The 14,572-nt window shown below is 40.8% G+C and overlaps 1 protein-coding gene across 4 annotated transcripts in view; it reads left to right on the top strand.

Annotated features, from left to right (window-relative positions):
* Positions 1–14,572, top strand: part of IPO11 (importin 11) — a 311,009-nt gene that overhangs the window by 1,485 nt on the left and 294,952 nt on the right. For all 4 annotated transcript variants that reach the window (XM_077816907.1, XM_077816909.1, XM_077816906.1 and 1 more), the window contains exon 3: positions 8,250–8,393. In XM_077816907.1, the coding sequence (XP_077673033.1) occupies positions 8,256–8,393 (138 nt within the window). In that variant the 5' untranslated portion in view covers positions 8,250–8,255. The remainder of the gene's footprint in view (positions 1–8,249; positions 8,394–14,572) is intronic.

Below are 14,572 nucleotides of genomic sequence, written 5' to 3' on the forward strand. Positions count from 1 at the left end.
AAGGAGGGGTTATTTCTGATGGGTGAGTTCTATAATCCTCAGATCCTTTTCTGCAGTACTAGTTCCTAACTAGTTATTTCCCATTTTGTATTTGTGCATTTGAATTTTACCTTCATAACAGTAGTACTTTGCATTGTCTTTATTGAATTTCATATTGTTGGTTTCAGACCAGTTCTCTAAATTATCCAGGTCATTTTGAATTTTATTTTTGTCCTCCAAACTGATTGCAACCCCTCCCAGCTTGGTGTCATTTGCAAATTTTATAAGAACACTCTCCCTCCTGTTTTCCAAGTAATTAATAAAAATATTTAATAGTACTGGGCCCTAGACAGATCCCTCTGATACCCTGCTAGATCCTCTCATTTTGACAGGAAGCCATTTAAGCTACTTTTTTGCTATGATTTTTTAGCCAGTTACGCACCCACTTCATAGTAATTGATTTTGGGCTTTACACATATTTGAGGTTATTTTAAAAATAGGAGGCACAACAACATGTTCAGTGCTTTCTTTTGGGAAAAGGAGTTTTGGTCTCACATCATATGATCAGATGGGAAGTCCTGGGGACCAAACCAGGAACCATGAGTAAAATGGCATTCCTACTAAAGGAGAGATTAGCGCCACTCACTAAATAGAGGTACTGAAATTATGACAGATATTTTTATGAATAGTTCTGAAATAAAAGAAATCAGTAAATAAGTAGCTACCTAAATATAATAACCTCTGTGCACTCTGTCCTTGCTAAGAATCTATGGGATTGCTTATCCAAGTTTCCCAGAATGTGCCAATACTGTGTCTTCTAATTATGTTTTTATATATGAATGCAGAAACCTGAATGGCACTTGGTTATTGTGTGTGTGTGTGCGGGGGACCCTTCTATGTGGACATAACTCAACTAGTGTTTGTTGTAATTTAGGTAAATCATAAGCTGGTTATTAGACATGGTTGTACTTGTAATGCCTTAGCTTTTATTGTGGAGAATCGAAAAAGCATTGCTCTGGAGCATTCTTCAGTCCATGCCACATTCTGTTTGCCCACTTACTTGATGAAAAATACAATAATATTAGTGTTTTAATTATTGTTATTGTCAGAGTTGGTGAGAAGATTTTGTTATCTGGGCTGGTAAATTTCCATGACACTAAAGGCTATTTACTGGCTGATATTTGAAATACCATTAGCAATGTCCTTTGAGGACACTGCATGTTCCAGTCTGGAGGATGTAAGTGGAAGTGCAGTCCACTGTAAAGAAATGTAGGTTGACTGCGTGTTAGCCACAGAAATAAGGTTATGTATTTCCCCTGCTGTCCCACTTTTAATGTTGTCTAGGTTATGTGGACTAATTCCATAAATAAAAGTTTTGTTTAAAAGGAATTAAATTGGGGATAATGCAAAACCTTAATTGCAAATTATTCTGGGTTGACAAGTACCAAGAGTGAAGTATGTTTTGTGCTCATGGAAGATGCTTGACATTTTAATTAAGGTTTTGTGTTTTGCTCTGAGGAGATTAATGTATAGTATGTATTCTTATCAAACAGAAGCAGAGTGATGTTCTTTGTGAGTATGAGGAAGTTTGACAATGTCAGTGGAAATGTGCTGTGTGGGCATTAGGGTATAGTTGAGAGGTGTCTCATAACATGGTAACGTAACATGGTATTCAGAGCTGGAAATGGAACCCAGATATGTAATGTAGCATAGACCAGTCTTATCTACTCAGCCACACTGCCTCTCTTATAGAATCTGACAAATATTTTGCTTGACTACATGCTCCATCCTAGAACTGGGAGAAGAACCTAGGAGTCCTGATTTCTAGCACTTTTCTGATGTTTAGTAAATAGTTGCTTAACCCACTCCCAAAGAGTTTGTTGATTCCTACTTTAATGGTGATCCACATAGAGGAAGATCTAGGAGGGGTCCTTATGGCTTCACATAGTAGAATTCCTGTTTTTCCATATATATAATATATATATATTTTTAATAATTGGCTTAATTCACACAGTGAAGAAATTTACTGAGGACGGGAATATTTCTGGTTCTATTCTAAGTTATGGGAAATAGTAGCCATTTTGAGTAAGGGAAGATTGTGACTATATTGGGAAAGGTAGGAAAAGACAGTTAATAGACTGTAATTAAGTAAATTTAAGTTCCTCAAATGTACATTCAAAGTTGGTAGATAAGTCTTAATTATATGGAAAATGTGAATAACAAACCAGCCATTTGTTAGCAAAAGGGCTACAGAGTCAGATCACACAATGGAGAGAAAATTCTTGAAGGGCCCATTTTAAATTAATTTTAGTTCACAAACTGAGTAACAGATTTTGCTGAAAAATCTCCAGAAAATTCATGATGTACTCTCAGATTCTGTGCTCTAAGCTCAGGGAACGTACACAGTGTTGCGTTACAAAACAAAGAGCTTGAATTCCAGCTTTAAGTGCGAAACTTAACCCCCCTTAATGATAGAAGTGTTACCATGCCAATCTAATATCTGGATAGTGTTTGGATCATTCTAAAAATGGAAGCTTGTAAAAGGGATAATGGTAAAATAATTAGCAAAACTATAGCCTGTGTTCTTAAGAAATTATAACTCATATAATTGAACTTGCTGGTGCATTATGGAATAGTTCATATGTAATCTTCTATTAAGCAACAGTTCTGTGCATTCTATATTTCTCTTTTATTACCAAGTGTATTATGGGGAAAGTATAATCTTACATTCTGGAAAAGTCTTTGTTTTTGATGACATGCCTTTTCAGAAGATTTTTTGGTCTTTTGGAAAAATGAATTCTTTCGATGCAAACACCATCTGCCTCCGTTTCTCTTAAAAGAAGTGCTGTTGTCATTGGTGTTTCTTGAACACATTCTGGGTGCTGACATTATACATGTTTTCTTAATCCATGACATTTTCTTTCCCATAAAATGATGCAACAAAGCTACATATTGCACAGCATTCTGGCTTTTGGTAAGCTCTTTATCTATATGTGTGCAAATGCTGGGAAGAATTGTTGCAATAATATTAAATTCCAGAGCAGAAAGATCTGCTGCAGAATGTTTGGCATACTCCATTCCTGTTTCAGCAGTGAGACAGGGAAATAATTCAGATAGGTGTGACTTGATTTTAAATAAAAATAGGCTTGGCAGGATTCAGTTTAAAGTGATAGATGTTGGTAAACATCAATTATCAGCGGAGATACTGAAACAGATGAAAAAAATCCGTTGATAACAGTTGATGTGAGTGCAGCCTCCCTGCCCGCATCAGCACTTGCAGGGATTGGATGGCATCGGCCCTGTGGTAGCAGGGAAAGTCCTGGGAGTTAGTGAGCAGGGCCATGACTCTGAGCTGCAGAGAGCTTCCTGTGCTGTCACAGGGCTGATGACCCCGATTCCTGCATGCAGGAGGAGAGGGGAAGGCTGTGGTCCCTCCCAGCTATGACCTGGAGGAGGATGAGACCCTAGTCAGAGGGGAGGCCACCATGCTGCTGATTGGCTCTGAACCTGGGCAGGAGCTATTCCTGGCACTCCTGGCCGGCCTCTGTTCTGCCCCACCAATACTGCAGCCTTCCTTGCACCTTGTGCTGTAGATGTCTGGTGTCACTGGCCCTGCAGCTTTGCAGCTCTGCTATCATGACTCCACTTGCTCAGCAGGAACTGTTCAGCATCAGGGTGGCCTACCCCATGCTCAGGTGCTTGTCCTCCTTATAGCTGTGATTGAGGGTCTCTGTTCTGCTGGGCCAGGACTACAACCTCCCCCACACCTTGTGGAAAGGTATCTTGGACCCCTTTACCATGTGGGGAGCCCCCTGCAGCCCTGTTGTCAGTACTGGGAACCTCTTGCAGCCCCACTGTCTGTGCTACCCTAACCCTACACAACCCCATAACTTCTTACAACCGTAAAAATAAAAATACTTAATTGTCAAAATTGAAAAAAAATTTGAATTCTGCCAAGCCTAAATATAAAATAGCAACACTGTTTAAATGCTAGATTTAGGTTACAAACTGTATAATTTTAAGGGTTTGGAAAGAGATTGAATGAATTGTTACCACTTGGTGGCAATATAACATACTATTTTATCACAAATTGAGATTTCTGGCTATGAATGAGTTGTTATATTGGGTTCTTTAGGATCCAGGCAATGCAAGATTTACATGCTTTTGCTGAAGTAATCCTTTGATTTATTTCCTTATATCAATTTCCTTGCCAGTACTGTAGCTGTACCCAATTTATTTGTACAATTAGAATTTTAGTTAACAGATTATATTAACTAATTCATGTTCTAAACTAGTTAAATTGTCCAACTTTTAAAGGATCAATTTCCTCTTAAAGATAGGTTAGTTTTTAAAAGGAAATCTTAAACTTGAAATCTAGTTAGTTTTTAAAAAGTTAAAAAATAATTTGCTACTACCCTTGCCTCTGCCAATTTTTGTGGCTTTATTATAATTTTCCTATAATTCAAAAATGTTTTTTTCCTCCTACTGTTTGAAAGACACGCACAAAGGAAACTAACTATACACAAAGTGTTGTCAACTGTGTACTGTTAAATTGTAAAAGAGAGAAATAGATTGTCTCTAATCTTTCAATTATGTAATATTACTGGCAGTTATGCAACACTTAGCAGATAAGTTTTTAGAAGTACTCGTTAAGTTGATTGCCTATTTAATATTATGCTTTGCATAATAATTTGATTGAATAATTTTTAAAAAGGAAGTAATTTTGTCAGTGTAGAACATAATGTAATTATTAAACTTAATTTCTTTCAGTTGTAAAGGGCCTATCCAAGAATATGTATGTTGTCCTCGTATACTAAAAAATAGAAAATCTGCATGATCTAATATCAGCACTAAAACCCTTCTCACCACCCAGTCAAACTTCTCATCTCGGAGTGAGACGTCATAAATAGATATGCAAAATTATCTGTTTGACAAAGGGGAGGATCAAGTTCCACATCTTGGGCCCTCCACCAATGTATCTAGATCCTTACATTTTGATCACTCAAGTTGTTCAACTGATGGGGTAAAATATGAGGAGGTGCTGCCTCTAAGATATACAAGATCCAAACAATAAAGAGTTTTATAAATAAAACACTTTCAAATTCATGTATAAATGTACTGGAATTTAGTGCAGAGCAGTGCTGAGCACTGTTCATATATGCTGCCTGTGGGAAACGCTGCTAAGTAAAGGCAGCTGCATTCTGTGGTAGATAAAATTTTAGTGTGGTTTTCAGATGTAGCTCCAAGTAGAGAACCTTGCAGTAAGTCAAACTAGATGCAACAAAGTTATGGATGAATGTGGTAAAAGCTGTGTCCAAAAGAAAAAGTTGTAAATTTCTTGCCAGCCTCATCAAAAAAAGCACACTTGACCACTGCTGTTGTCTGAACAATATCCCTGCTTTGTGAACCTGATTAACAAAAGTCAGGCATACTCTCTCAGGACAGGTATTATTTAAGCCATTTTTCATTGCTTGTTCCTCTACCCTACCACAGTCCAAGAGATAAGATTGTAAACAGGGAGGTGCATGTTCATTGAATTATTTGAAACCTGTATTCAGTTTTTCTCTGTACTAAAGAAGCATTGTTGATATTAACTGCAAAAAGCTTCAGAGGGAGTGGAACAACCAAAAATTGTCTGGTGTTTTTCTGGGGTGAGCGTGAACAAAGAACAAAAAATATTTTGTGCTTTGTTTAGGAACCATTAAGAAGCAGAAAGGAAAATTTTGGATGTGACCTTTCTTGTTCACCTTTAAGACTCTTTCATGTGCTTATCACTGTGGTATGCAAATAGTATCTGTTTCAGGTTTTAGAGGAAACTTGTGCTTTGTTTTATTTTTCAAATGACTGAATTATTTTCTATAATTTAGGTGCATGAAATAAAAAAAAATTTTCTGCTAATTTGCATCTGTATCTTGAAATGTTTGTTTAGTACAGACTTAGAACAACAGCTTTATGTCCTATCTAATTTTATTTATAATTATTCCTAGGTTGTTTTCCTTTTTAAATTGACAAAACAGTATTTCTGCAATCATGTTAATTACTCCTGGGGGAATTCTGTATCACTGTGCATGCACAGAATTCATGTCCCTTGCAGATTTCTTTGCTTCCATGCAGGAGAATGACTTCTGACGGGGAAGCAAAGGTAAGCTGCAAGAGTGGTCATGCATCTTTCCCTGGCAGCGCAAGCAGGTTGGTTTGGGCACTCGGAGCAGCCAGTAGAGACGTAAATAACTACCTGGGAGGGAGGAGTGCTTTGCAGTCCTGTGTGTGAAAGAGAGACCCCCCCTCTGTCCCTTTCGCTCGCTATTGCAGCATGCTTGGTGTGGGTATGGAGGGGCAGGCTTTGGGATGTTTCTGAGGAGGTAGGTGTGGACAGGCAATGTCCCCTAAGACAGAGCAAAATGGAGCAGCCTGCCTGCTTAGTGAATTGTTCCCATTCTCTGTGAATTCCCCCAGGAGTATAAAACAGGTGTAAAAGTTTTAAGGCTCCTTTACATTGCCTGAGTGGTGTAAGGACAGTATGGTCTTATAAATGCTTATGGTGCTTTAGTGATTAGAACTGGTCTAAATTTTTGGACTGAAAAAAATTCCTATCAGAATGTGCTCCAGAAACTGTTTGCTACTGACCTTTCTGGAGATGGTCAGTAGCCAATTTAAATTGTGAGTTTGATTCCCCAGCCCTCGCTTGCTCTTCAGTTGTCTATGATGTAACACTGAGCATATGGCTGGATATATTTGTTGACTAATAACTAGAAATAAAGGGTCAAACCTAGTTGCATTACTGTTAGGCACGGGTGTTTGGGGATTTCCTCCAATGCTCCCTACTCCCATTCTCCATCAATTGTTCTGTAGTTTAAATAAATTCCTGAAATAATTGAAACCAGAGTGATTATATTGCGTTATTTTGACAAAATATGCAGAATTTTATATCGTGCACAGAATTTTTAATTTTTTGCTGCAGAATTCCCCCACAAGTAGTTAATGTAACATTTGCTTCTTTTAATCGGACAGCAAGGTCATTATAAATTCACATTTAAAAGGGAAAGAAATATGAGAACAAATTTATATTTTGTGGCAAAGTAAGTAATTAGCATTCCCTGTTCAGATGAATTAGGTTTATGTGCATTAACATGGATGCCTAATGAGTGCAAATATGCCTAGAAAGTTCTATATCTTTTTGTCTCTAGTTTTGAAGCTCTACAATCTAGCCTCTCAATTTAAATAGATATGGGCTTAAATAGATGAGATTGTGTAAATTAACTATTGGAAATGGATCAGTTACTTTTAACAAAGCAACATTTTATTCAGAATAGGCAAAAGAGCTAATATTTAATTTTCACTCATCTGACACTTTCATATCCTCCCAGGCGGTGCCCTGCTTGTTGTGAAAGTTAAAGCTACTTACAGTATTGCTGTGATCCTGTTGCGCTTTGTAGAAAGTTAACTAATAAAAAACGCCTCCAAGAAACCCTGACTGTTTTTGTAAGGCTCTGGATATGGAGAAAACTTGCAATCATAGATTATGGGCTTGTTCTCCTGCTGAAACTTATGAAGCCTATATGCGCTCAGAAGGGCTGTCATACAAGTGAAGACACTGGAAGAACTTTGGCTAATGTATGTCCAAAGTTGTATCCTCTGCTACCAGACGAAAGCAATAAACAGCATTACTCCTAATACTTGTACCATTCCAGGGAAAAAAGGATAAACTATATCCTTAACTTATCACAGTATGAATGTTTATATTTTTCTTTTGTCAGTAGGCACCACTGAAAGTTAAAAGCTGCTAAACTTATATTCTTTCTGGTATCTTAACAATTGCTCACATCCAGTTTTCTCTTAGCATTTTAGGAGAGGATGGGCTGCATGCTACTAATGTGGAAAAATTGGCATTAGAGAGAGAAAATAGTTCTGTGGATAAGGCGCTAAATTGGGACTCAGTAAATTCGGGTTCTGTCATGGTGCCCCAGATTTCCTTAAACAAGTCACTTAATTACCCTGTGACTTGGCTTCCCATATGTAAAATGGGGAGCAGTACTCTGCTTTGCATAGGTGGCACGAGGATAAATTCATTTATATATTCAAGTGTTTAAATACTATTGTGTTGCGTGCCATAGAACACTATGTACATTTTTTTTTGTAAGGGCTTGATCCTATAAGTTGATTAAAACCAAATGTATGCTTAGGTGCTTTGCTGGATTGGGAGTGTAGTGTTCAGCATCTTTCATTAATCTGTACATTAATGTTTTTTCCTTTTTAAATATCCTTATCAGATTTTCATGGATCTCAATAGTGCCAGCACTGTTGTTCTGCAGGTCTTGACCCAAGCCACCAGTCAAGATAGTGCTGTGCTGAAACCAGCTGAGGAACAGTTGAAGCAGTGGGAGATACAGCCGGGTTTTTATTCAGTCTTGTTGGTAAGCTGGAGTGAAAAGTGCTATTCATTACATGTTCCACTATATATGGATAAGTTTTGAAGAGGTGGGCAGGACACTTATTTATACTTGGAGGAAGTACCATGTATACTCGATCATAAGCTGGTTAGTTAATAAGCCAACCCCCCTCCCCCGCCATGATGGATAGTAAAAATGGAAAATTTTTATGACCCATTCATAAGCCGACCCTGTAATTAAGGGGTCAGCAAACTTTGGCTCTCAGGCCATCAAGATAAGCTGCTGGCGGGCCGAGATGATTTGTTTACCTCGAGCGTCCGCAGGTATGGAGGTAAACCTAAGTAAACAAAGTGTCCTGCACCAGCTGCTTACCCTGATGGGCTGGGACAGCAACTGGTGGGGAAATTTTTTTTGGGGGGGGAGAAGCTGGGAGTCAGGGGAGTAGCCCCTGTGACCACCTCCCACATTTCCCCATCCCTAGCCCGGGGCCCCCACACTCTCCCCATCCCATCCCTTCCCACATTATCTGGGGAGGGCCAGGGGAGGATGTCTCTGGCCTGGCCGCAGCATGCTCCGGCGGGCGGGGCTGGGCGGCCTGGCCACAGTGTGCTCCGGCGGGCAGGTCCCGGAGCTGCAGCTGCTTCGGAGGTTGTGGGGAGAGCAGCATGGCCAGAAGCAGAGAGGCCCTGCCTCTTCCCTTCTGGCTCTGCTGGCTGTGCTGCCTCTCCTTGCTCCCTTTGTTGTGGAGAGGGGCTGTGTCCCACCTCTCCCTCTCTATAACCGTTCATAAGCTGACCCTCTTCTCTGGTCCTTCCCTTTTTTACTAAAAAAATTTGGCTTATGAACAAGTATATACTGTAAGTCTTAATCTTGCTTCTGTAATAGTCTGAGAATGGTTTTCTCCTATCAGTGGTAGCAAATAAACTATTTTCAACACTGGTTCAGGAGTACTTGTTGCTAGTAACATGCGATCTGTGACAAGTCAAGTTTTTAATGTAGTTAGGTCTTCAGTGACTAGGTACTTGTCTTTTGCTTTAGTGAGTCATATCTTAATCACAAAGAGAGGGGAATGTAATACTCTAAACTTCCACATGTTTGGTTTTTTTCAGAAGAGTTGATGTAGTATTTAAATGTCTGCATAAAAATACTCTTATTAAAAACAGGAGGCAAATCAATTGCCATATGTCAGACTATTATAGTAAAATGTGACTGTGGGCCAAATCATAACATCTGTATGGAAAGGAGGAGGATGGGGAAAGTAAATTTCATCTTGCAATTTCCTTGGAATCATCCCATACCGTGTGTGTGGTTTGCCTCTTGTGGAGTGCTGGTTGAGCATGGCCCTTCAAACCAGGTGCTGTCATGATATCCGCAGGGCTTTCCCACAGATCTTACTATATTTGAGGAGGGCTGGAATGTTTGCTTGGAGGCCCAGAAGACTCTGCATTACTCCTAATGTTTCCACTTTCCCCTCTCCCAAAATAGCAGTAAGGTTCTTCAGGAACCATTATGACAGCAGTCCCAAACTTCCCCTCCCCACCGTTATAAGGGGATCAATTTGTGGAAGGTCTTAGAGAGGGTCAGCACTATGTTACCTGAGGAAATCTCTGCAGATTTGAAGGGGAATAAGTGAGATAATAAGTGCTGAATAACAGTCTTCTCGCTCTGCCTCTCTTGTCTGGCCACACTCCCTGAAACTGCAGAGCCTTAAACTTGTGGAAATCTGGTTGGAATTGAGGGTGAGGAAGGTGATACTTACACTCAACAATTCCCCATTCCTCACACCCTTGTGATAGAAATTGGTCCATTTCTATAGTTTTTCATCCCCTGTGTATGGAAAAATAGAAGTTGAGCTAGCCCTGTTTTTATTCTATAAGACAAGAATATTTAATTAAAATGTTTCAATAGCAGTAATTTTAAACTATGGTGATCTCCTTTTTACAATTTTTTTTCATTGAATGTTTTCTATTGTTTCTAAAACTTATAAACTTAAGGGGGGGTTTATCTCTTTGCACAACACATTGGACCCATTGATGATAAAGCACATTTTCAACAGAATATTTTTCGTTTGATGAAAAAGATCAGCAATGATAAAAGAACTGTTTCATTTGACGATAATGCAGCCAGAGTACATTGCACTTCTTTGATTAGGGATCTGATGTATTTTTGTGCATTGCAAAATCAGAAGCTTCTTAAAGATGCCCATGTATCTCTTTTGTCTCCTGGCATAAAGTTGACATTGTTTAATTCCCCAACAGCTCTCTTGTACCAACAATTACCTTCTCCAAGATACTGTCTTTAAAGTTAATCTTTTAATTACTTCTGCACCAAAACATTAAAAATTCTGCATATTTTATTTGTCAAAATAACACAATATAATCACACCAGTTTCAATTATTTTGGGTTATTTATTTCAAAATACATGTCAGCAAGTATGTCTGTAACAATACAGACAACAAAAGAGATTCAGGAAATATATTTTCACAAATAGATTCCTTACTAGGCATATTAATACAGAACTCTGAGTAATAATTCATATAAGCTACAACACAGAACCGTATTTCCTGCACCCCTCAGAAGCAGTGCAAAGGATTGGAGGAGTCATCGGTAATGGAGGAGCTGAGGAAGAGGGAAGTAAATTGCTCGGAAGGAGCTTGGGTGTGAACTTGGAGGGTTGTTGGGTATGGGTGGGAAAAATATGGAACAGGTTTTTTGGGGGGGCACGGAGGGGTTGTTAGGGAGCTTCCCCCATTCAGAGCCTGGCTGACCCTGAGCCTCTCCCATTCAGTCAGGCACATCTTCCCTGTCCCTGTGTGTTCCTGCACCCCCATGTGTCCTTGCACGCCCTGGCCGCATGTGTCCCTCCACCCCCACTCAGACACCCACTCCCCCCATCCCCATTTGGCCCTGCACCCCTCCCCCATGTGGCTCTGTACCCCCTCCCCATGTGTCTCTGTGCCCCCAGCCAGTCACTCCCCTGTCCCTGTGTCCCTGTACCTCCTCCCCCGTCTCCATGTGTCTCTGTACCCCCACCCAACCACTCCCCTGGCCCTATGTGTCTCTCCCCCCCCCCCCCCCCCCGTTCTCATGTGTCTCTGTGCCCTCACCCAGCCATCCCCTCTCCCTGTGTAGCTCTGCACCCCTCCCCCATCACCATGTGTCCCCGCATCTCCCTACCCCCTGCAGCCTTGTGCCTCCATTTCCATTCAGCCCCAGTCTGTCCTCTTCCATTAGCCCTTATGAGCTGCTATCTCCCCATAGCCCGTCTCCTGACCTGGCCTTTGGCGAAGAAGGCAGGCTCTTTCTCTTTCCTTGCTGGTGGGGATCTGCTGCTTTGTTCTGTGCCACTGCACTGTCAGGTGGATAAAAGGAGGAACTGCAGAAGTTATTTCCTGCTGGGAGCTGCTGCAGTTCTTACACCACAGCGCCATCTGTTGGGAAAAATGTGGAACTGCAGCAACAATTCGGCAGAAGCTTTTTTCTGCACAAAAAAATAAAAATATGCGGGTCTCAGTAATTATGCACACACGCAGTAGCGCAACATTCCCCCAGGAGTATTTTAATGGAAGTTTTTGTGGTGTTAAAACGATTTGGAAAATCACATATAGCTGTGGAAAAAAGGTATCTTAAACACATATTTTTCCTGTATTGGGTTGCCTCCATTGCTACACTTTCCCACGTCTGCTGCCTAGTATTGTCCTTTGCACTTCCCTCTTCATGATGAGAATGAATTCTGAGGCCTGGAAGTGTAGCTTCAGACTCCTCCTCCTGAATGTCTTATGTATAGAGTCTACTCCTGAGGGAATTCTGTGCTAAAAAATTAAAAATTCTGCACACAATATTTTAAAATTCTGCATACCTTATTAACACAATATCACACCAGTTTCAATTATTTTGGTAATTTATTTCAAATTATCTGTCAACAAATATGTCTGTAACAACACAGACAACAAAAAAGATTCAGGAAATGCTTTTTGACAAATAGATTCCTTACTAGTATATTAATACAAAACTTTGAGTAATAATTCATTTGAATTACAATACAGAAACATATTTCCTGCACACTTCAGAAGTAGTGCAAAGGCTTGGGGCACTTTGGGTTAATGGAGGAGCTGAGGGAGAGGGAAGTAATTGCTGGGAAGGAGCTTGGGAGTGAACCTGGAGGGTTGTTGGGTATGGGTGGGAGAAGTATGGAACAGATTTTCTTTTTTTGTGGGGCGGCGGGGGAGATTGTTAGGGAGTTGGGGAGCCTTCCCCATGCAGACCCTGTCTGACCCCCTAGCCACTCCCATTCAGTCGAAAATATCTGCTCTTGTCTCCATGTGAGCCTGCACCCCTTTGCCCCCATCCCCATGTGTCCCTGCACCCCCACTCAGCCACCCCTGCAGTCCCGTCCCCATGTGTTCCTGCACCCCGTCTTCATGGGTCCCTGCACGCCCACTCAGCCACCCCGTCCCCATGTGTCTCTTTACTCTCCTTTCCCCCATCCCCATGTGCTCCTGGAACCCCACTCAGCCTCTCTCCTCCCCCTGTCCCTATGTCACCCTGCACCCCCCCTCCCCCAAAGTGTCCCTGCACTCCCAATACCATTCAGCTCCTGGCTCAATGCTGTCACCCCATTAACTCCTGTTCCCCCACCCCAGTCTGTCCCCCCACTAGCTCTTCTGAACCTCAGTCTGTTACCCCCCTATCCCCAGCAGCCCCATGTGTCCCATTCTGTACGTCCCCCCCATATCCCATGCCGCCTCACCTGGCCCCGCGGTAGGGCACTGTGAGGAATGCAGCCTCTGCTCCCTGCCTCTGTGTGGCTGGCTGCTCCAGCGCGAGAGCCAGCTGCCTTCTGTTCTGGTGCCACAGCAGCCCCTGGTGGGTAAAAGGTGTAATTGTAGCCCCTCGCCAGCGGAATCTATTTTCTGTGGCGTAAAAAATACCTGCGGGGGGACATATATGAATAACATTGGGTATTATGAGATGATTACATCATATTTGAATTCTCTTATTCTTAAAAATTTCCACCATGAACCTTCTCCAATTAATATAAATTTTGGGATGTTTGTGTTTAACTCTAAAGTCAAATTTATTTCAGTAGGAGAGTTCTGGGTCTCTGCTACTTTGTTATTAACCTTGTTTAGAATATAAATCACAACATTAAATTAACTATGTTATATCCATTCAGTATACTGTGTCCATATAGAGTAAAATATCCTGGGTGCTGTATAGCCCAGCTTCCATTTTGCTATATCCCTTTGTCATAACCACATGGATATAATATTCATTATTTATTGTATTGGAGAATTGGTCTGAAAACAACAAGATGCAATTCAATAAAGGTAAGTGCAGAGTACTGCACTTAGGACAGGAGAAATCAAATGTACATGTACAAAATGGGGAATAACTGGTGAGTTGGTAGTACTGCTGAAAAGGATGTGGGGGTTATAGTAGATCACAAACTGAATATGAGTCAATAATGTGATGCAGTTGTGATAAAGGCTAATATTCTGGAGTGTATTAACAAGACTGTTATACATAAAACACAGGAGGTAATTGTTCTGCTGTGTTTGGCATTGGTGAGGCCTCAGCTGGAGTACTGTCTAATTCTGGGCACCACACTTTAGGAAAGATGCCAAAAAATTGGAGAGAGTCCAAAGGAGAGCAACAAAAATGATAAAAGGTTTAGAAAACCTGACCTGTGAGAAAAGATTTAAAAAACTGAGCATGTTTAATCTTGAGGGGAAAAAAGACTCAGTGGGGACCTGATATGTCTTCAAATATGTTAAGGGCTGTTACAAAGAGGACGGTGATCAATTGTTTTCCACCTAAGGTATGACAAGAAGTAAGGGGCTTAAGCTGCAGCAAGGGAGATTTAGGTTAGATACCAGGAAAAGTGTAGTTAAGCTCTGGAATAGGCTTCCAAGGGAAGCTGTGGAATTCCCATCATTGGTGATTTTTAAGAACAGGTGGGACAAACACTTGTCAGGGATGGTGTAGGTTTACTTGGTCCTGCCTCAGTGCTGGGGGCTGGTACTGATGACTTTTTGGGGTCCCCCCAGCCCTACATTCTATGATTAGACCATATACTAATCTTGTTCTTCTGCATCTGGACTATTTCTTCTGCTCTCATGTCTGTCCTTTTGTCTTGATGATGCATCTTTGAGCTGCCCAGACTCTTTGATCTGACTGATTCCCAGTGATTTCTTTTTGAC

This window comes from Eretmochelys imbricata, chromosome 5, assembly GCF_965152235.1.
Source record: "Eretmochelys imbricata isolate rEreImb1 chromosome 5, rEreImb1.hap1, whole genome shotgun sequence".
Classification (NCBI taxonomy): domain Eukaryota; kingdom Metazoa; phylum Chordata; order Testudines; family Cheloniidae; genus Eretmochelys; species Eretmochelys imbricata.